The 23,250-nt window shown below is 44.6% G+C and overlaps 1 protein-coding gene across 6 annotated transcripts in view; it reads left to right on the top strand.

The window, feature by feature from the left end:
- Nucleotides 1–10,524: 10,524 nt before the first annotated feature.
- Nucleotides 10,525–23,250, top strand: part of ZNF827 (zinc finger protein 827) — a 175,630-nt gene continuing 162,904 nt past the window's right edge. For 5 of the 6 annotated variants that reach the window (XM_030816201.1, XM_003257774.4, XM_030816206.1 and 2 more), the window contains exon 1: nucleotides 10,525–11,109. In XM_030816201.1, the coding sequence (XP_030672061.1) occupies nucleotides 11,067–11,109 (43 nt within the window). In that variant the 5' untranslated portion in view covers nucleotides 10,525–11,066. The remainder of the gene's footprint in view (nucleotides 11,110–23,250) is intronic. The other variant, XM_030816204.1, reaches the window with a different exon arrangement.

The following is a 23,250-nucleotide window of genomic DNA, read 5'->3' as shown; positions in this document are numbered from 1 at the left end:
GGGACAACAAGCAGAGGAGGCAAATGTGGCGAAACCAGCACAATGCTACTTCACTAGCACACGGGAAATTCAATGTCCATTTCTGCATGTTTAGGCTCTGGTTACTCTTAGAGATGACTTTGCTGTCTTTAATAATGTAACAATTGATATATACATGGGAGCTTATTCTTGGTTTTCAGGAAACTGGAACCAACATTTCCTGGGGAGAGCACTGGGGCATCTGGGTCTACTCCTTCCCTATTAGACAAAAAACGTCTCTTGGCATTTAGGACACGATGCATGGCCCACCTGTTCCTCAGGCTTCTGCCTGATTGATGTAGGGAAAGCACTGTGGCTGTAATTAGGATGTCTATAGCCCTCAAGTGCAAATGGTCTAATTACGTGGCCTTGAGCAATTTCTTGCCTGGGTCGTGCCTCAGTTTCCCCAGCCTTAAAGTGAAGAAAATATGGTTCACAGAGCTGATGTGAAGATGAATTAGATAGTCTGTGCTGATATAGTATGTTCCTTTTTTTTTCCTAGATGGAACTGTGTTGACACTCAAACACAAATACTGCTGAACACTTATATTATGCAAAAGTCACAACAAAGCTTCTCATGGACACTGCACTAAGAAGCAAACTCTCCAAAAAGCTGGAATATGTAAAAAATCAGTCAGCAACCTAACCTTCCTCTAAAACAACAAGCAATCTGGCACAAATGAAGTTTGAATCTCCTAGGGTGCAAACTTCCAGAGGCATGACCTTTGGAAATTAAGTAATTCCTGCAAAGCCTGTTGTCTGTTTTTCGGGACATCATTAATAGGAACTATATGGAGCCAGTTCTCTGTATTCTGTGGGCCCAAAATGTGTGCCAAAGGAGCCTAGGTGTATGAGGCTTTTACACAATCATACTTATACTTGCATGGTGCAGCTTCTCTATGCTAGCCTAACTGCATATTAACTTGTTAATCCATTCCCCAGACTCTGTTTACTGAAAGGATACTTGCTGGACCAGTTATGCTTCAGACTCCAGGACAAGGATGTGAATTTTAGTTTATCCATTCTGTTCCTTCCTGTTATTTTGGGCAATTTGTAGGAATCATTTTTTTGTCCCAAACACTTCACAAAATTCCATTTCTCTCATTGTTCCCCAGATATGGACTCCTGAGTGCAGTGTAAAAGACGATGAGGTTTCAGAAGCTGCCTCTGTAAAAGCACCCATCTTTCCAGTGTGAAAATGGCCCATGGACCTGCCATCAGGGAGCTGGGCTGAGATGAGTGACTCATGGTTTTTGCTTTAAGAGTAAGAGAGTTTCCTTCCTTCCTTCCTTCCTTCCTTCCTTCCTTCCTTCCTTCCTTCCTTCCTTCCTCCCTCCCTCCCTCCCTCCCTTCCTTCCTTCCTTTCTGTTTCCTTCTTCCTTCCTTCCCTCTGTGGCCCAGGCTGGAGTAAACTCGGCTGGCTGCAGACTCCCTGCGTCCGGCTCCCGTGATTCTCCTGCCCTGGCCTGCGGGTTGCCTGGGATTGCCGCCGCGCGCCACCACGCCTCCCTGGTTTTTCTCCTTTGGCTGGAGGCGCGGTTTCGCCATGTCGGCCAGGCTGGTCTCCAGCTCCTGACGTCCAGTGCTCCGAGGTGCTGGGACTGCAGACGGAGGCTCGCTCATTCGGTGCTCGGTGTGGCCCGGGCTGCAGTGCGGTGGCGTGCTCTTGGCTCGCTGCAGCCTCCGCCTCCCAGAAGCCTGCCTTGGCCTCCCAGGGTGCTGGGATTGCAGCCTCTGCCCGGCCGCTGCCCCGTCTGGGAAGTGGGGAGCGTCTTTGCCTGGCCGCCCATCATCTGGGTTATGAGGAGCTCCTCTGCCCGGCCGCCCCGTCTGGGAGGTGAGGAGCGCCTCTGCCCGGCCGCCACCCCATCTACAAAGTGAGGAACGTCTCTGCCTGGCCACCCATCATCTGGGATGTGAGGAGCGCCTCTGCCCGGCCGCCCATCGTCTGGGATGTGAGGAGCGACTCTGCCCGGCCGCCCCGTCTGGGAGGTGAGGAGCGCCTCTGAGCGGCCACCCCGTCTGGGAAGTGAGGAGCGCCTCTGCCCGGCCGCCCCGTCTGGGAAGTGAGGAGCGCCTCTGCCCGGCCGCCCCGTCTGGGAAGTGAGGAGCGCCTCTGCCCGGCCGCCCCTTCTGGGATGTGAGGAGCGCCTCTGCCCGGCCACCCCGTCTGGGAAGTGAGGAGCGCCTCTGCCTGGCCGCCCCGTCTGGGAAGTGAGGAGCGCCTCTGCCCGGCCGCCCCTTCTGGGATGTGAGGAGCCCCTCTGCCCGGCCGCCACCCCATCTAGGAAGTGAGGAGCGTCTCTGCCCGGCCGCCCCATCTGGGAAGAAGTGAGGAGCGCCTCTGCCCGGCCACCCCATCTGGGAAGTGAGGAGCACCTCTGTCCGGCCGCCCCATCTGGGAAGTGAGGAGCGCCTCTGCGCGGCCGCCCCGTCTGGGAAGTGAGGAGCACCTCTGCCCGGCCGCCCCGTCTGGGAAGTGAGGAGCGCCTCTGCCCGGCCACCCAGTCTGGGAAGTGAGGAGCGCCTCTGCCCGGCCGCCCCGTCTGGGAAGTGAGGAGCGCCTCTGCCCGGCCACCCATCGTCTGGGATGTGAGGAGCGCCTCTGCCCGGCTGCCCTGTCCGGGAAGTGAGGAGCCCCTCTGCCGGGCCGCCACCCCGTCTAGGAAGTGAGGAGCGTCTCTGCCCGGCCACCCCGTCTGGGAAGTGAGGAGCACCTCTGCCTGGCCACCCCGTCTGGGATGTGGGGAGTGCCTCGGCCTGGCCGCCCCATCTGGGAGGTCTACCACAGAGGCCAGAAGCAATGTGGGGGCTGGATATGATGGCTCACGCCTGTGGTCCCAGTACTCTGGGAGGCTGAGGCGGGTTGATCACTTGAGGCTAGGAGCTCGAGACCAGCCTGGCCAACATGGCGAAACATATGAAAAATACAACTGTCAAACCAACCAACGAACCAAGCGACAACAAAACAGGTCTACCCTGGAGTCATACTCTAATTTTTTCTATTTTCCTCCCTTTCTGATCCTTTATCCCACTTTCTTTTTCTTCCTCTTCCTTCTCCTTCTTCTTTGTCAAATAGAGGATTGAGTTATTATCATTGATCCATAGAAAGTCCCTCTCTCATTTATTTTCTTTAATTCCCACCCCCCATTTCTATTCCCTGTCTTCCCATGTGCAACCTTCCTAATATGTTTGATATGCATCTTTTTGTTCGTATGTACTTTTAGAAAATGTTTATTGTTTTGTGTGCAAAAAAAAAAAAGAAAATATTTTATTTTTGAATCTCCACCAAGTTCAGATTCCTTAGTAATCTGGTCGCATAAAAGTATGAGTAGAAAATAGTTTATTACATAAGTTAAGTGAATGAATCAAAACTTGAAATTGTATGTATGTGATAAGTACAATTGTATAAATAATCCACATATATTAAAGTCTGGAGCAGATACTTGAAAAAAAAAAAATTCTCCTGCCTCAGCCTGAGTAGCTAGGATTACAGGCGTGTGCCACTACACATGGCTAATTTTTGTATTTTTAGTAGAGACGGGGTTTCACCATGTTGGCCAGGCTGGTCTCGAACTCCTGACCTTGTGATCCGCCCACCTGGGCCTCCCGAAGTGCTGGGATTACAGGCATGAGCCACCGTGCCCAGCTGAAACTAATTTCTAAAAAGGAAACTTTATCCCTATTTTCTGTCTTTGTAAATTGAAATACTGTTGGTATGGATAGCCACAAAAGTCACTAATAAACTTGAATAAGTCTTCAAAAAAAAAAAGAGTAAGAGAGTTGCAATGATACATTGACACTGGGTACCTATGAACTCCACTGAAAGACTTCCTAAGACAATTGGCCAAGACTAAGTGTGTCATTGCCCAACACTGAAATGGGATCTGAACTTAGGCTACCTTTTTTCATGAAGGTATGAACACTTTATTTTGAAATGTCCACAAGGTTTCTTCTCAGAGAATGTAACATCTTTTTTAAGGGCTTCCAGTTTTTTACCATAGTATCTATGTTCTCAAGATAGAGTTCATCTATATGGTTTGGGGTTTCTTTTTGGTAAATTTTAAAGTTTCTTTCTAATCCCAATAGCTATCCTTCATTCACATTTAGAATGAACCTTCCAGGAGCTAGCAAACAATATCAAACCTACACTAAATTGTCCACACACAATATTTGAAAGCACTCAATTCCTTAAGTTTGTATATTGCGATTTCAAATGCTTCTACATTCTGGCTTACAAAATTGGCTTGCTTAAATACTTCGGGATGCATAAATATGCCTTTACATTATCCTACATTTAAGCTCTAATTTTCTGGAATAGCCAAGAGCTCACTAGTCAGAGCTCAGCAAGCAGCGTTGCCCAATGTTTTAGCTACTTTGACTCCTCATCTGTGGAATACCAGGGCAAAACCAAGTGATCTGCAAGGCACTTTCTGGCCATAAAGTTCTGTGGCTCTAATTTGAAGTTCTAATTTTGCCTCTTTTCTAAAAATATCAAAGTAGGAAATGAAATGATGTCAAAGAGGGAGTGTATAATAGTTAACTCCCACGGCATTGCCATTTGTTGCTTTATACGAAAGGACTTTAAGTCCAATTAAAAGACATAGCCAAACTCTAACACCAAAAGGACACAGATGGAGCTCAAGGTAACTTGGTCCTACCTTCCATGAGATAACCAACTACATAAAAATTGTAATAAAAATGGGCAATGGTAGAAGTGGAATTCCAAAAATGGAGGTAGACAGAGGTGACCACAAATGGCAGAGACGGTAATCATGGAGGAGAAGGTATAAGGGAAACACACAGGAAGTTTTTTTATTCGTTTCTGCTCCCATTGTACTTGCTGATCACCCAAAATCATGAGTCTGGGCATGTAGTAATTTTGTATTTTGTTATTCTTATAACAATATTGTAGTCTAAGGAGGATGTTGCTTGACATGTACATTGGGTAAACAACTTTGTCAAGATGCCATGGGTATGTGAACCATAGTGGGGGAAGAGGCTGGGGGAAGAATGTACAAAGGAACAGAAAGATGTTGCAGAGAAGCTGAATCAGAGCTGCCAGGGAGAGGGGCCATCAAGGACGCCACATGCAAGAGGGGACTCACAAGGAGGCAGCAGTATGATTTGAGGCAGGTCAGAGGATGACCGGGCCAAGCAGCAAAGAAGTACATTGCACTATCAGACAAATCAGTTCAACAACACATGAAAGTGGGGAGTAGCTGCTTAGGGGAGTTCCCATCCGTGCAGATTTAAGAAAAAGGCCCGAGGAAGTGAAATGGACAGAGATGCTAAGAATCATGGCAAGTAAGGGTTTGGAGACAAGAGTTTTATTTCATATTGTGTTTTAAGTTAGGAGTAAGCAAGGAAGAACTGAGTGGTTTTGAGCATCAGTGCTGACAGCATGAACCAGGTGAGGGAAACACACCACAGAAATCTGGAATTTGACCAATCTAAATATGACTTTATACTCTGAAACATTCACATCAGGTGCTGGAGGTGAAGAACTATTGGGATGATATTTAGGGAAGGGGCCCCAGCCCATGGATTAGATGAAAGATATCCCAAATGCCCAGAAATGTTTCCTTTGCTGATTCCATCCATTCCCATGAACGTACATATTACAGTAAAAGCCTACTCCTCTGTAAAGGATGGCAGGTCATCGTCACCAGATAGTGATTTATAACATGTCAAGTCCAGGCCAGGTGAGACGCCAGATCCATGTCTCTGCTTTGGGACAGGCATTCATTATTTAAAATGTCAGACTTGGAGCACATTTGGGGTAAAGATTGTCTCTTCTTAACTCTTGAGGCAGATGGTTCATACCCTGGGAAAGAGAGAGGGACCCTCCCTGGTTTTACTTTCCTAGAGGGTCTGAGGCTAGGAGAGACTTGGGCCCTCTGTTCAGAGTAAGTGGCCTCTCCACGTGGCTGGATAACCTGTTTCAACAAGAGTGGATGAGCACCCTCTTCTACTTCTTGTATCCCATAAGGGATCTCATCAGAGGAGCTAATCTTGGGGTACACAGACTAACTCTCAGCTCCAGGGGCTTAGTGGGCTTCATTTTATGAAGAGAGTAAGCATGTTTACAATTGGATTCCAAGACCTCTGGTAAAACCTCCATACCTGTCATTTTTCTCTGTAACTGCACCTTAATTTCTATGGTAGTGGTTCTCAAACTTTTTGGAATCAGAATTCCTTTATACTCTTACAAGTTTTTGAGGACCCCAAAGAGCTTTTGTTTATATTGGTTATGTCTATTGATTGTTACTCGTTAAAACTGTAGAATGTTTTTAAAATTTTATTTATTTATTAATTTATACATAACAATCAGAAACAATACAAGTTAATGCACTTTCATAAAAAGTAACTATTTTTTTCAAAACAAAACATTTCATAAAGAGATGGGCATGGTTTTACATTTCTGAAAATCCTTGTAATATCTGGCTTAATAGGACACAGCTGAGTTCTCATATCTGCTTCTGCATTCAATCAATTGTGATATGTTGCTTTGGTTAAAGATGTACATGAAAGAAATCCAGTTTGATAAAGATACGTAGCTGGAAGAGGGTGAAGTACATTAATACCCTTTTTAGATAATTGTGGATATTCTTCTTTGATACTACACCAAAGCTTGATGAGTGGTAGTTTCTTAAAGATTACTTACAGTGTAGAATCTGAAACCATATGAATGAATTTTTCATATTTTTTCACATTAAAACCGACTGATCTATCTTGTGCTTTGAATGGATCTTGTACTACAGCATGGTTTGGTAACATGAAACATTGGTCATTTGGAAAATATTGGTTCACTGAGCTTTGCGGCTCTTCCAAAATCTTGAGACAATATCAAAAAGTTACATTTATTAACATCACCACCCATTTCATCAAAAAGGCCTATAAGTATCAGGAAGCTGTTAAATTCATGGTGACGGATACAAGTTATCTAAAATTCTAATTCGTACTTGTAAATGCAAATATTGTCACTGCCAAAAAATAGTATGCATTGTTTTCGTTGAAATTGCAGGCTAACCTCATTTTTTTTTTGAGAAATACCCCTCTCAGTTTGTCAGTCAGTCATCCTTTCAAGTTAAAATAACATTCCATTAAAAAGTGGCTATTTCAAACAATCTCACAAGTGATTTTCCTTCAGACAACCTATGTATTTCAGTATGCAGCAGAAGTGCTTTATATGTATCTACCTTTTTGTCAACAAAGAATATTTAAAAGTCTTGTACTCAAGGATCGAGATGTAATAAAATTAATAATTTTTACTGCTCTATCAAGGACATTCTTAAATGAACCTCCCTTTTTCCTTCCTCTAAGTGCATGGTGGTGAAGAACTAGATCACTGTCATACATTTTGGTGCTCTGCCTTGATTAGTGCTAAGGTGTGGCATTTTTCCCCACCATTGCTTTTGCATCATCAGTGCAAATGTCAACACAGATAAAAAGACAAATAGCATCTTACTGTTGGTATGCGAGTAGTTTTGACCTCATGGACTCCGGATAGTATGAAAGTAGTTTTGGACCTGCAGACCACACACTATTCTAGGATAAGTGCTCCCTTTGTCTACCCACCGTTAGCAATATTTGAGCTTGAATAGATTTCACTTCTGTGAGAGTGTTTATGAAACTTCTTCTTAGAGTGCACAGTTTTAAGAAAATCTATTTTAATTTCACATTTGAGAGGTAATGGAGATGGGGGTGGAGAGAGTACTATAATTATTAAGATAAAATATGCTTTTAAAAGCTTTGTCCATGGGTGGGGTGAATCAAATAGAATATTCCAATCTGATGAGTATGCCCAACAATAATCCAAGCTCATGGTTCACAGGTATATATATCCCCAAAGCATACATTTCCAAAATTATTTATGCATTTGATTTTGAAATCCATTATTGTAACCCCCAAGTATTTATTTTCCTAATGTTTTTGTTGGTCTAACATTAAAATTAGTTTGTGTTCCCTGAGCATACAGCAATTGAGGGTGAGATGCAAATGACCTTGAAGAGTGTTTTGTAGCATAAAGATACCAACCTGAGATTGAAACGGAAATTGTTCTGTCCTTATTTCCATTTTCTATTGTTGTGTACTATTTCAAATAATTTTTGGAAAGAGGTGGAGGTATGAATAAATTCAATTTAAAAATGCTTTTGGCTGTTGATAGAACACCTATATAATTAGAAGTTGACAGCATTTGCCTGCATGCCTTTAAAAGGTCGCAGGAAATGTACTCTGCTTTGAGGAAAGGCCTAAAGTGTGTTTTCAATTATAGCATACTAAACATTATGAAGAGTCCTAGCAATTCAGAAAAGGTAGTGGTGTGTGTATGCAGAGTAATAATCCTGAACACCCTAGCCAAAGGTTCTGAGAGAGCAGTAGTGAAGTGTGGTGACCATTTTGTTCAGCTGTTAAGATCCTACACACTCAGGGCATTGGTCTACTTGGAAAGGATGGGCTCTAATTTATCATTAATATATTAATTTCAAGTCCAATGTCACTGACAATAGTCAAAATTATGGCAAATTGAATTTGACCTGAGTGGAAAGATAGTTATATTTCAAATTATAATGCAGGGCAACCTAACTACCAGTTTTTTAAAACCAACATTCGAGGAAGAACTGGTTTAAGGATGATGCTCCTTTTTTTTTTTTTTGAGATGGAGTCTCGCTCTGTTGCCAGGCTGGAGGGCAGTGGCCCGATCTCGGCTCACTGCAACCTCCGCCTCCCAGGTTCAAGTGATTTTCCTGCCTCAGTCTCCCAAGTAACTGGGACTACAGGAGGGCGCCACTACGCCCAGCTAGTTTTTGTATTTTTAGTAGAGATGGGGTTTCACCATGTTGGCCAGGATGGTCTCGATCTCTTGACCTCGTGATCTGCCCACTTCCGGCTCCCAAAGTGCTGGGATTACAGGATGCTCCATTTTAAACTTGACTGCTCTCTGTTTTGGTTTTAGATTGAGTTCATGCAGGTGTTTCAAACCTTGCTTTCAATAGCATTACTTGTTACTGGGAAGCTAGATCTTTTGGGGGGAGTTGGCAGGGAGGGGTTGAAACTGAGATTTCTCTATCAGTGAAAGACATCTTTTGGGAGATACAGCACTCTTTAAGCTTCACTTATACAAGTGTGCAATATAAAGCCTTATTATTATTTTTAATAAGGCAGATCAGAATTTAACCCCCATGGCTCTCTTTAACACCACTGAAGTTGTAAGAATTAACTCAGCCTCAAAGAGGCATGAGTTATCCATGTAGGCTTATAGAGTGTAATTTTAATGTTCTATGTCTTTACTGTGCCTCCACTTTCTTTGATGAAAAGATCTATTTAAAAATTGGTAGGAAAATATTTAACATAATAAGATGATGAGTCAGAGTTTTAAAAAAGCTAAAAAGAGAAGATGTAGTTAAATAATGCACCTTTTTATTTTTTAGCTACATCTGACTCATGACATATAATGTATTCTGCTAAGTTCAAAGTTTCCTCTTACAAAGAGAGTTTTATGAAACAACTCTTCTTCAGACCATTTTTATTTCAATTATAGTAGCAGGTTTTGGAGTTTAAATCATTAACAACCTCTGAGTGAACTTTTATCCAAATGACTGCAAGTCACAAAGAGAACAGTCCTCTTTCACCAAGTACCTTTTGTGCTCGAGTGAGACCCGTCCTTTTCTATTTTTCTCCTTTATGTCTCTCTTTGAAGAAAGATGTGTGATTTGTAAGGTAATGAAAGTATGTATCAGTTAATGAAAACTGCTATATTGGGCTCATAATGCACACTGGAATTGCTTCAGGGTAAACTTCATATACCTGCAGTATATAGCAGGGGAAAAAGTAAATTTCCGAAGTAAAGACTGCTGTATGCACTCTAGGAGTATCACGTAGCAGTTAAAGCAACCATCAGGGGTGACCTAATCTTATTTTCCTCTCTTTGTCAAGTAGCTGTAATGTTCATTTAGGAGCATTTTTCAGTTTTAACTCCACTGGACACTCCAAAACTGGGCACTTATTCTGTCAACTGTCAACCAAGTTATTGATTTCACCATATGTTGTCTTTTCATTTTTTAAAATTAGTTTTTTTGGAATGTTTTTGAAGAGTGTGTGGGAGACGATAACCTCCAGATTTAAGGTGATGGGGTAGGGACAAAAGCCTGCAGAATTTCATACAGAACAAAATGTAGCTTAATAAACAAAAGAAAGTTAAGAGAGAAATTTATTTCCTTTTTAAAAATCAGTAAAATAATGAACTAATCGTTGTTTAAAGAGTGGGAAAAACTTTTTTCCCCCTAGATTTGGTGACTAGCGGGATAAATTAGAAGAACTCCATCCCACCCCCGCACGCGCGCCCCCCATTCTTTCCAGACTGAGCGGTTGTAAATCCGAGGCTGAGTCCGCCCTGGGAGCCTTGGGGCACCTTCCTCTTTGCTCTGTGTGTGTGTGTGCGTGCGTGTGTGTGTGTGTAGCTCTCGCTCTTTCCCTCAGTCTGTGCCTCTGTGTGTGTGTGAGTGTGTGTGTGTGACAGAGAGAGAGCGAGAGAGAGAGCGCGAGAGGAGAGAGAGCGAGAAAGAGAGAGAGAGAGAGCAAGAGAGCGAGCTGTGAGCTGTGCTGCCGCCGCCGCTGCCCTTTGATCCCGACATTAGTGTTAGGGGCTCGGAGACACAGAGCGCGGCCATAGACACCGCCGCACCGGCACTCATTTATTTATACCTCCCATCACACACGCGAGCATAGGACACACACACACTCACACCTATTAGATCCGTTTCCATTGAAGAATATTACGCTCGGGGACAAGCCAGGTGCACGACCAAAAATTTAAAAAAAAAAAAAAAAGGAAAAAAGAAAGGAAAGAAAAGAAGAAAACCCCTCTTCTGGCTCCAGGAAACAAGCTTCAACCCATTGCACACACCGGAGAAGGGGTTTCCCCCTGCCCGCCCGCCCGCCCCCCAACTACCTCCCCGCTCCTGCCAGTGTCTGCCTCTCTGCCCCCACGGGGGTTTATTTGATCTCACATTAACCAAGGAGGAGAATGTGAGAAAAGGGGGAAAATGCCCAGGAGGAAGCAGGAGCAGCCCAAGCGCCTTCCCTCACGTAAGTCATCCCTTCTACACCTCCTCTCGTGCCATTTTCTCGCCCTCCCTCTCCTCTTTCCCCTCCGCAGCCTCCTCCGTTGTTTTCTGCATTAGTTTAGGGTTACAGAGGTGAAACTGACAAAGACACAGCCCGGGTTACTCCTCGTTTAGGTCTATGCTGAGGCAGCCATGTTGGTGATGATCAGCCCCGTGCCCTTTCTATTCTCTCTCTCTTTTTCTTTCTTTCTCTCACCCCCCCTCTTTTTTTCCTTGAGATCGGGCTTTTTTTCCCGTTTCCCTCCCCTTCCCCCTCCTCACTCTGGGTTGCTGGGGGGAGGGGGCAAGAGAAAGGAGGAGGGGAGTAGTGTGGATGCTGGGGGTTTTATCGGGGGTTTGGTGGGGGGAGGTGGGAGAGGTTGGAATCTTAAAAAAAAAAATTCCTTGTGGATTCCGGCGCCTGAGGGTGCGGGGGTCGGGGCGCGCGGAGGGCTGGGGGCCGTGACATGGCGTTTGGGGGTGTCGGGGAGAGGGCGCGCAGCAGCCGCCGGGTACAGGATCCAGGGAGAGGTCCGTCCCTGGCTAAAGGTTGCGCCGGGGTTGGTCGGCCCCCGAGCCGCCGGCGGCAGCGGCGGCGGCGGCTGGAGCAGGAGGAGGCGGAGGTGGAGGAGGCGGCGGAGGAGGGGAGTCGGGGGCGGGCGAGGCGGGAGCGGCTGGGGAGGGTGTAGGGGCACCGCACACAAACACACGGGTACACACGCGCCGCCGGGCGGCTGCTCCCGCGGCGCCGGGGCGAGGGGGCGCGCCGGGGCGCGGGGCGGCCGGGCGGGGGGCGAGGCCGGGCAGCGGCGGGCGGATGTGGGGTGCGGGAGCTGCGCCGAGGCGGAGGCAGGAGGCAGGGCGGCTCGCGGCGCGCGAGGTCCCTGCAGAGCCGAGGGGAGGGAGGAGCAGGGCTCCTGGCCGCAATAAAATGCGGGGTCAGTCGGAGCAGACGGAGCCGGGCGAGACTCGGGCTCTCAGACCCCCTCCTTGGCGAGCCTGAGCAGAGTCCAGGACTAAAGTGCATCACAGCCCTCCCCGGCGGCAGCCACACACGCCAACTGGAGACACACACCCGCCGGCACGGCCCGGTCCCCTTCCCCTCCTCCACCCGCGCCCCCGGTCCCTCTCCGCCCTCCCTCCGGCTTTTCCTTGCGCGACTCTTAACTTTTCCCCCACTCCCTCTCCAGCTCCCCCCCAACCCCCCAGTCTTTCTCCGCTTTGAGTGTTCCGAGATGCTGCTAAAGCTAAAAGTGAAGGAGAAAGAAGCAACTAAAAATATCCCCCGGGGCCGCCCGGCTCCTTGAATGCAGGGAAGAGGGGGCAGGGGAGAAGGCGTGGGGCGGGGTGACGGGGAGGAGGGGACGCGGGAGGCGCCGGAGGGAGGGGTCGGGGGAGACGGAGGGTCAATTTCTCTTCTCTCCCCCCACACTACTCCCCTCTCCCGGCGGTTTGGCGCTGCTCGGAGCCCGATCCTGCAAAACCCGGGCTGGGGGCGGGAGTGGAGCCGGAGCGCCCGCCCGCCCGGGTGTCAGGCCGACGTGGTCGGTCACCTGAAGTTCACGGAGGGTGGGGGAAGGGTTAAGGTTATGGTGTCTCGGGCTCGGGCTGTGTGTGAGCGTGTGCGTTTCCGCTGCAGACAGGCAGGGCGATCGATCTCCCCCTCGCGAAATAACCGCGGCGGTGCCTGCCCAGGGGACCGGGAGGGGGGCGCGGGCTGCTCGGGCCAGGCGCCCCCGCGCCTCCGTGTCACCCGGGCCGCAGCCGAAGTGGCGAGCAAGGGCACTTGCAAGCAGTCCGCTCCGCAAACATTCCTCTTTCTTTCCCCTTCCCGGTACGCAGGAGTCGACGCAAAGGGCTTGGGTTGTGCTTTTTTCCCCTTCCTTTAAAAAAAAAAAAAAAAAATGCCCCTGTGCAGTCCTTTCTTCGCCTGCCCGCTAGAGGTTCTGAGGATAATATCACATATGTAATATATATGCACATAAAATCACTCGCAGGCGGCTGCGTGTGTAGGGAAATTTTGTGCGAGGAAGGAGAAGGCGGTGGAGTCGGGGAGGGCGAGTTGGGAGGCTCCGCGCTGCGATTCACAGAAAACTCGCAGCAGTTGGTGGAAGAGTGTGCGTGCACATGGCCGGAGTGCCGCGCTGCCCGGCTCTTGTCGGGGGCGTGTGGGGGGAGGGAGAGGAGGCAAGAATCCTGAGGGGGTCAGGGGAGGTCTGCCGTGCTCGGACAAAATGGGCTTCAGTGTTCTCTGCGAACTTGCCCTTAGATGGCAACTTTGGGAGCTGATGAGCTTGAGTGCGAAAACAGGGCGGTGAGGTTATTTGGTCATTTTCCCTTTCTTCTCTTCTCCCCCTGCTTTTAAAAAAAAAATGTTGGCGGGGTTAGAGGGAGGGTGGGAGAGGAGAAGGGATTTATCTGTTTCGTCTGTGACGGAGATGGAACGCCTTCCCTCCTCTTGTGTGTAGTGCAGTCGGGCAGCTGCAGCCTGCCCTGCTGATGACCTTGACCCTGACCTCCTGCGACTACCCTCTCCGTCTGAGAGGAAATTCAGGCTCCATTTTAGCTCGTGTGCTTGGTGGGCCTTTCCTGCGCGTCGGTGCCTGGTGATGAAGTTATATTTTGAGAGTGGGCTCTCCTACTTTGCTGTCTGATTGAATTCTGTTATCCACTCACTTAAAAAAAAATCACCTCCCTCTTTCAGTCGCATAAAGTCACTTTTACTGAAGTAAGAAGCAATTACTTTTGGAAACACCGTAAAAGTCCCTGCAGTTTTGAAAGGGAGGCCTTAATTTTCTAAGCTTTTCCACTTACCTTTGCATTGAATGGATTTTTGTGGATGTGTGTTGCCTGTGCTAAGTGTGTTTTACACGTTTTTAAAGCAGTTTGCGTTTGGACTTTGCAATTTCTGGGCAAGTGGTGTATTTTGCAGTTCAGTCACAGTCACCCAAGGCTTGCTAAGTGCTGACTGAGGCTTGAAACTTGCAAGTGGTGTGAAGTAGTAATTATTGACTTTGGGAAAAATTAGTGTTAATTTGTATTTAATGTCGAATATAATTGTAGTTCTAAGTCCCAGTTTTAATGCTAGACACTTTGTTTGTTTGTTTGTTTATATGTGAGAGGAGGGTTTCTCTTTCGCTGGAGTACTGTTTTGTATCAAACTTAAAATATACGAAGTCTGGGGATTAAATATTCCTCCTAGAAGTCATCTCGGGGTTTTAAGAAGTTAAATAGGGGCAGATTTAAAAGTGGACTCTAAAAGAAAGGAGTGTGTAACAGAGGAGGAGAAGGGAGATCTTGAAGGAATGAGAGGGGGAAAACTGTTTTTGAAGCCAAAGAGCCCTTTTGAGTAAATACAAAAACAGTTAATAGCCACTGTTAATATATTGTTTTAAGAATCTGTAGAACCTGTAAACACATTTAAGAAGTGCAAATTAGAATACAAAAAAAAAAGGAACTTACGAAAACTGAATCTATAGAAAATTCGGAGGGCTTTCCACTTCCTCTTAGGTCTCTCCCTGTGTCTGCACCCCCCTAAGGATTCTACAGCATAAAGCATTGCTACTTATAGACTCTTTCTGTGTTGGATCTATTTTTCTGATATTAAGTACAGTACCAGCCAGACACAGTCTGGATCTACAAAGCCCAAAGTCTTCCCACTACACAGCACAGACACCAGGGAACCTGGAAGTTCCACCCTGGAGTGGATTAGTCCTGGAAATCCAGACTAGCACTTGGTATTATCTGATACCAAGTCTGGGGTGAGCCTCAGTCCCTGGCACAGAGTCCCAGCAATTCCCTAGTCTGGGCTCCGGCCTGCTAAGGTTTCCTAGCTCCTTCTGTTCAGCTAGACACCCATGGGACTGTTCAGAACCGAATTAGCTTTGGAGATGGGTTAGCCTTTAACCTGACACTGCTAACCTAAGCCTTAGGTTTCTGATTTAAAATTCTACATAGCCATTTCCTCCTGGGCCTCTGAAGTAAGTGTGTGTGTTTGTATCTGTGTTTGTTTTGTTATATGGGCCTTAAACATATACAGAAAAAGATGGCCTATACTGTAGGGTTGAATGGCGATCTTACTGTCTACAAATTAAAAGTCCTGTATTAACTTCTGCAGGTGACCCTAAGCAAAGAGTATTAAACCTACACTATTTTTGAGGGATGGTTTTAAAAATTATTGCACAAGATACAGCCTTTATTTCTTGGCCTAGAGCAGTAATTATCATTTTGGGATTTAAATATGATTCTGCTGTTGTTGATGGCTCTTTTACAAAAGTTCTTTCCATTAACAAGGTCCAATACTATATTTAAAAAAAATGTCCAAGAGGCCCTTTGAGCTATAGCACCTGCTTGTCTTTAGCAGAATCCCGAACTGGATAACTTTAAAAAGTTTGTCAGCCTAAGAAAATGTAAGAATGGGTAACTGTGTGGCTAACTGATGCTGTGACTGTTACCACGCATGGGACTAGGCACTTTATGAACGTTTTTACATTTAGAATCACAAACTGAAGAGGGAAAGGATGAAGAAGGGTGTTCTCATGTGTTGGTTACATCTGTAAATCTTTTTTTTTTTTTTTAACCATTGGTGATCACTTACTTCTTTATTAGCTTCAACTTACACATAAATGTGTACGAGTTTAGATCCTATTATATTTACCGTTGGAAATTTGCCTGATGCCTATTCCTGAGGGGGAACACAAAGGGAAAAGTTAATAAAGCAGTTGTTTTGTTATTCCAGTATTTTCATTGTTTACTCAGTTGTGGGTCAAGCCCAGATCAGGTTATTGTGTTCTTCATTAACAAAACTTTTTAAAATTCTCTCTTGCTTTCTAGTAAAATTAGGAAGCAAAATGACTGAAAAGCAACAGGATTTCTTATTTTTGTCGTTTTACCAGTCTTTTTATGTCTAATGAAAGAGAAAGAATGAAAGATTGAACTCTTTTCCCTTATTTATTTTTATTAATTTTTGCAGTGACCGGGCAATACCTCCTGACTAACTGTGGCAGGGATCACGTGAGAAAAAATTTGAGTCTGAAGTAGCAAAACATTTCACTGATCCTGTCATCCGAGCTAATGATTCCAAGGTACCCAGAAGCAGTCTAGGTTGATGCTGGATAATGATGCCTATCTGTTCTCTAAAAAGAACATCCCTGTATTCCTATACAGTAAGTAGGGTATCACTGAGCTTTCCTGTTAAAATAGGAAAGATAACTCAAAATCACATTCCTTCTCAGGCTTCAAAATAGTTTCTAATAAAAAAATTGATTTTTAATTTACCTGCATGCTGCCATCTCACTCTGGGGATGACACAGCTGGTGTGAGTTGACAAGTCTTGCTGCACAAAGTGTTAATAAATCATGCTGGAGAAGTATAAATTGGACAGCTTTCGGCCAGTGTTAGAGCTTGCTGTGCATTTGAGATTTTAGAGTCTGAATGGCCTCTATTAGGAGAGTTCCAAGGGAGATGTAGAAAATCTCTGTCTTGCGAGGCTTGTAAAATCAGATGGACAAAGACTATGGGCACACCTAAGGGAGAGTGTGTTGGTGGAGTGACGACGCAGGCTTCTCCTGAGGTCAGAAGTTGGTTTAAAATACAAGGGGTTCAGCTGGGCGCGGTGGCTCACGCTTATAATCCCAGCACTTTGGGAGGCCGAGGCAGGTGGATCACGAGGTCAGGAGATCGAGACCATCCTGGCTAACATGGTGAAACCCCGTCTCTACTAAAAACACAAAAAATTAGCCGGGCCTGGTGGCGGGCGCCTGAGGTCCCAGCTACCCGGCAGGCTGAGGCAGGAGAATGGCGCGAACCTGGGAGGCGGAGTTTGCAGTGAGCCAAGATCGTGCCACTGCACTCCAGCCTGTTCGACAGAGCGAGACTCTGTCTCAAAAACAAAAACAAAAAAAATACAAGGAGTTCTATTAATGTCAACATGTTCTTGTAGAAAAGGCTGAATTGGAAATGTATGGTGCCTGGCTGGGTTGGTAAACTAGTTTACTTAAGTAATCTCAGTAGTTTGCGTTTGGATCCTGTCTGGACAAGTTAGTTTCACAAAAGGGAAAAAACTCTCATCCACTGTCATTAACCCTGGTCACTTATATGCAAATTGGTATCTTTGGACTTAAAGATGACAAGGTGTCTCAGACCGTTGGCTGCTATAACAAAATATCTTAAACTGGGTATTTTATAAACAGTAGAAACGTATTGCCTATAGTTCTGGAAGTTGGGAAGTCCAAGATCAAGGTGCCAGCAGATTCAGTGTTTGCTGAGGGCTCAATCTCTGCTTCAATGATGTTACCTTTTTGCTGTGTCTTTATATAGTGGAAGGGGCACACAAGCTCCCTAGGGCCCCTTTTATAAACGCACTAATCCCTTTCTTGAGGGCTGTACCCTCACGATCTAGTCACCTCCCAAACGCCCCATCTCTAATACTATCACATTGGGGATTAAGTTTCAACATGAATTTGGCGGGGGACACCAACATTCAGACTGCAGCACAAGGTGTGAGAGAGGGAAATGATGGTGGAGCCCACATTGCTACACCTGTTTCTATGACTGGTCAACAGTGCCATCTGTGAAAGCTGAAGGCAGTGTATTTCTGGGATTAGGTTAATATGTCCTTTGTCCCCGTTTGAAGTTGCCATGTCTTCCTCCATTCTTCGTTTTTAAATATCCACTGGAGTATTAGGACAGGACAAGGAAAAACAAACAGAGTAGGCTGGAGCTAATCTCTCCATTCTGAGTGATGTATTGGTAATTTTGTATAATTTAATCAGACTGATCACAGAACAAGATAATCAGAGTATGACCTACAGAATAGGGCTTTAGGGGGCGTTAAGAATTTCCAGCATAAGGTTTTACAAGACCATGAGCTTTGTGGTGAAGGCATAGATTTTAGGTTTTCTCTTATTGGAAAAAAATCCAGACCAGGCCTAGTTATGGTAGGATGTGAGCTTTTTTTCATCAGATTTCATTACTGTATTGGCTTAGTTAATGTACTCTTAGAACCATATTTTAGAGGTTTAGATTGTAAAGGATGGTGCCTGTTTCTGAGGTACACTTTTCTATCTCCTGCTTTGCTAGGTGTAGCTCAGTAATTCATTCCATCTAGGGCTAAGTGTACAAAACACTTTATAGTTCATGGTAGCCAAAATGTCTTCTGTCATATTTTATAAGAGAATAATGTGTGAAGCACAGACCTTAAAAACAGCTAAGAGTACTTGATGGGCTGACGTTTCTGGCTGCTTTCTCCCTTCTGTTTGGGAGCAAGTTTTTTGTATTTCTGTCCTCTCTCTGTAAGTTATTTTTTATGATATTGGAGAATTGTGTGTGACTAGGTGCTGACGCAGGGGCCTCTCTGATGACTCCTATCATTCCCCAGGGACCCACCTTGGGATAGAATTGTTGTAGTTACAAAGTAGTTTCATAAATTAAAATCAGACTTTGGCTTGATACTAATCTTAAATGGCATGGGTACATGTTGCTGTTTATTTTATAAAAGTTAGCTTTACTGCATGTACACACACACACGTGCGCGCGCGCACACACACACACACACAGAGAGGCTGCACTGTAGCTAATTTTATAAAATGCACAGTGATACGCGCCCACGATCTGAGGTCAGAATGTGGCCTTTAGCAACTCTGCTTTCACAGTCTGACCTAGGGTTATACTAAATGCAGCAGATTCAATGTGCCTAAAAAGGATATTGTTTCCGACTGTCCATTCCCTTCTTATAAAAAACAGCCTTTACCACTAAAGTTCTGTCTCTGGAGTTCTTAAGTGACCAGGGTTTAGATACACTTTGCTTCTGTTTTTAAGAAAATCCTAATTCAACCAAGTTGCTCTACCAGCAAGGAAGAAATGCATGGACCTTCTTGGAGGCTAGGGCCTGAAAAAGCAAACCCTAAAATAACTTCTCTCTCTATCTCTTTCTCTTTGGTCATTTCTACATGGATCGGAAAAGTGGTTAGACCCCATTAGAATTGTGATGTGAAGGGAAAAAGAAAAGGGGTGAGAGAGAGATGTGGATCTCAGGGTGAATTGTTTTGAGTGTGCTGAAGAAGCTGGCCTTCAAAGGAGACTGAAGGAGGCCAGGAAAAAATGATCTTTTACATGATTGATCAGTAGCACTCTGCTTATCTGAGCTTTTGAAACAAGCTACTGTGCTTGTGGAGGGTGATAGATGTTTCTAAGGTTACATAGTGCTAGTATCTTAGGTGGTCTGGTGCTGTATTTTAAAAAGCTTTTGTTGTTGTTTTGTAATGAGAGGGAGAAAGTCATTTGTGACTGTGCCCTCTTTAACTTTGTCTACTGTGTATGGCACAACTAAAGTAGAAACAGGATTCATGTGCTTTCGAAGTTCGTAGGGCAGCAGTCAAAGGTACAAACTCTGGGGCCAAGCTGTTCAGAGCCCAGCTTTGCCACTGACTAGCTGTGTGACCTTGGGCAAATTGCTTATCTTCCCTGTGCTCCACTTTACTCATCTTTAAATAGTGATAATAGTTTCTGTGTCACAGAGCTATTAGAAGGATTAATTGAATACGTATACAAATGTAAATATTATACATATACACAAAATCATGCCTAATTAGTGCCTACTGCATAGAAAGGACTTAATAGATATTACTTATTATTAAGTATGTGAAAGGTGTTTCAGTTTGTTTAGATTGTGAATAGATTACAGGTATTTCTGACCTGGAACCTTTTGGTGGTTTCTATGTTTTTTTTTCTCAATATATCTCATTAGAGTGGTGAGTAATAATAATATGATATGGTAAAATTCTTTTACAAGGCTGTTATTGTAGGGCTTGACTAATACTTGTTTCATAGGCCAACAATATTATATTGGGCTTTTACTATAGGAATGAGTTTCTCTGTTTATATGATTTGACCTGAATTATATCTCAGTTGTGTAATAATCATATGCATTATAACCCGATTTTACTATAAAGTGAGGATACTAAATCCTCCTTTAGACACTTAGAGTGAGACTCAAATTAGAGAACAGGTATTCCATAAATATTTATTTATTCTTCTGTTCAACAGGCAGCCCACTGGTTAGAGTAACACAGAGGAAATTTATATTAGGTGTTCCATATGTTATATAGGTAATAGTTTATTTACACAGAAAGAAGGAAAGGCAGGGTCTGCTGTTTCTAATCACAGAGAACCAAATCAAGAGAATACATGCAATGAATCTTAAATGAAGGATGGGGTTGTGTATATGTGAGCACAGTGGGAGAGAGAGATCATATCACAGGTTACAAGCTGGTGCCATAGTAATGTGTTTTGCCCCACACAGATACTGTTTAAAAACTTGAGACAACATTTTGGAAATCGGAGGTTTCATATAAAAATCCAAATTTCCAGCTTCCTTTGAAAACTTGGAAGAGTCACTCGCACTGGGCCCACCTCCCCACATGGCAGCAATCTGCTGTAGTCGGTGGCGGCTGTCTCCATTCCCCAGGCATGTGCTCGTCAGTCTGCCACAGTTCCTGCCACTCGGCCACCATGTCCCCATATGCATATACACCTGCCCGCCTCCCTCAGGTATCTTACCTCCTGATCCCTGTAGGCGTTTGGATTAGAAGCTGTTCTGCATTCCCCAGCATTCTTTGATCTTTCCATTCATCACCGAGTCTCAGGTGTTGTGTAGCACATTTGATGGCAGTATCAAGAAACCGTATAGGGATTAAGATCCTGGCAGCACCACATTGTAGCCGTGACACTAGCAAGTTACTGCAGTTATCTGCCTATTTTTCTCATCTGTGAAGTGGGAGACCATTGTAGGTTCTCTGAGACTAAGTCAGCTTATACATGTAGATATTTTAGATTTGTGTCTGGCATAGGGTATGTGCACAGTAAATGCTGGCCATATTAACACACTTGAGGTGTGAATTCATGTCAACTGAGGATTGCTTGAACTGTATTATGTAATTAGTCAAGGACAACTATTGCTGTCCGTCAGTTTCTGATCACCATCAGCCAACCCAGTGGTTCTCAACCAGATGTATTAGAATCACCTGGGAGATTTTTAAAAAATACAAACACCCCCAGAGATTTAAGTTGAATTGACCCAGAGTGGAGCTTGAGCATGAATGTTTTTTAAAAGCTCCCTGGGTAATGTGATTCATTTGCTTAATCCCGAGTTGAGGACCCCTGAACTAACCAGAACTCCCACTCTGGGATGTTATCATTTCAGCCAAAAATAAAGACAGGAGATGGTGAGCCTGGTCAGCTTATTGATGGTAATTTTTCAGGCTCTTAAAACCCTACAATTAGCTCATGGACCTGGGTAATGGACTGCAACTCCTCGAGGTTGGAAACCAGAGAGACTCACGGAAGGAACCTACAGTAGGCAGGAGACACAGACTGCAGTCTTCTCCCTTAAACTCTCCCATCACCAAGGTTTTTCACTGACTTGGGCAAGTCACTTAACCATCTCTGTGCTTCAGTAGCTCCATCACGTAAAATGGAAAACAGTACATTACCCAAACCTTCTGTTTGTATTATATTTTATTCTTCAAGAGGCACTTTATCATCTGCCTGTGAGCTGGGCAGGGAAGGGCTGCTTCTCCCACTGATTGGACAGAAGTGGACACAGACCCAGACAAAGGAAGAAACTAGCTTGTAGTCACCAGTGTCAGCACTACCAAGGGCTGGACCATTTGATGGTCTCTTGAGACACAGTGCAGCTGTAGGTCTGTGAAATCTACATGGGATCTCACAGCCTGAAGGAGATGGTTTTGGCCACTATAAATTGCTTAGAGCCCCTCCGCTACAGGAGAACCCCTTAGGTGTTGATGGAATGTGATGGCCCCATGATTCATGAAAACCTCTGCTGCCAGTAATATTTTCCTCCTCAAAGACTTAAGATCTGAGTTCATCTCAGTCTTATCAAATCAAATGTATCTTCCTTCTAACTTCTACCCTATTGGTCCTACTCTCTGTTTTCTGATCAGCACTTCATAAGTTTATGAAAATACTTTTCTAGCTGAATTTTAATTATTTGTTTCCATCTCTTTCTCTGCTCACTTGTCTCTGAGCTCCTTGAGAGCAGGGACTAAGCAGAGAGTAGTAGAATGGAGTCACATGCAGGGACACTGTCTGAGGCCTGAATTATGTGCTCCATATGGAGAGCACTGCCTTCGCGTAATGGCCTAGAATTAGGCGGCGTTTTCTAATCTGCACTTGTTTGGCCCTACTTGTTAACCCAACAGTCCTCTCTAGAGCATGAAACACAGCTGTATTTGGGAGGAAACAAAGTGTGGGAGACCCTACGCTCCAGGAAACGTTACTGAAATGTGCTATATGATTTCTCCCTTCTAGGGGAAAGCAAACTTCAAATAATAACTTACTTGGTTTTAATCTGACCTTAAGAAAGTGACAAATCAAATTACAGTGAGCTGCTTTGTGACATTTATAGAGAGAAATTTCACAATCTAGAAGTAGGGTTTGGGTTGGCTACTAGATCGTAGTTGGAGAGAAGTGCTGTGCACAAATGGCTACTCAAATACTTGTTGATAGGTGAAAAAATATGTGCAGAAGAAGAGAAAAAGTATGAGAAGCTTAGACATGACTTGGACGTACTCCCTAAGGCTGAAACCATAGAAAACACAAATATTAACTATTAATTTATTTTTAAAAATTGATATTGACTTTTAATGACAAAAGTAGTACATGCTTAGTATAAATAATTAAACCCATGCAATAATGTTTAAGTATGAAAGTCTCCTCATCCCAACTTCCACCCCCAGAGATAACCACTGTTAATCAACAATTAATATTTAAAACTTGGCCTTTATTTGAAAAATTGGTACATTTCAGCATAGTTGGCTAAAAGAATTTAAGGATGGAATTCAGAACAAGGGTGGCAACATCGCTCTTACAAACTGATTCAACCCATCTATAGTATTGAATTCCAGATTGGTTGCACTGATTTAAAGGGAGAAATTGATAAACTGCTCACAAGAAGGGAGGCAACTAGAATGTCGTAGGCTCTTGAAATCATCATATGAGAAATTAGTTATTAAGGCAATTGGGAATACTTAAGAGTGGGGGTGGATAAAAATTGTGCGTGATCGCTACATTCAAATATATGAAGTTCTTTCAAGTGAAAAAGGGA

This window comes from Nomascus leucogenys, chromosome 7b, assembly GCF_006542625.1.
Source record: "Nomascus leucogenys isolate Asia chromosome 7b, Asia_NLE_v1, whole genome shotgun sequence".
In the NCBI taxonomy this organism is placed as follows: Eukaryota; Metazoa; Chordata; class Mammalia; order Primates; family Hylobatidae; genus Nomascus; species Nomascus leucogenys.
This window is presented reverse-complemented; position numbering and strand designations above follow the sequence as displayed.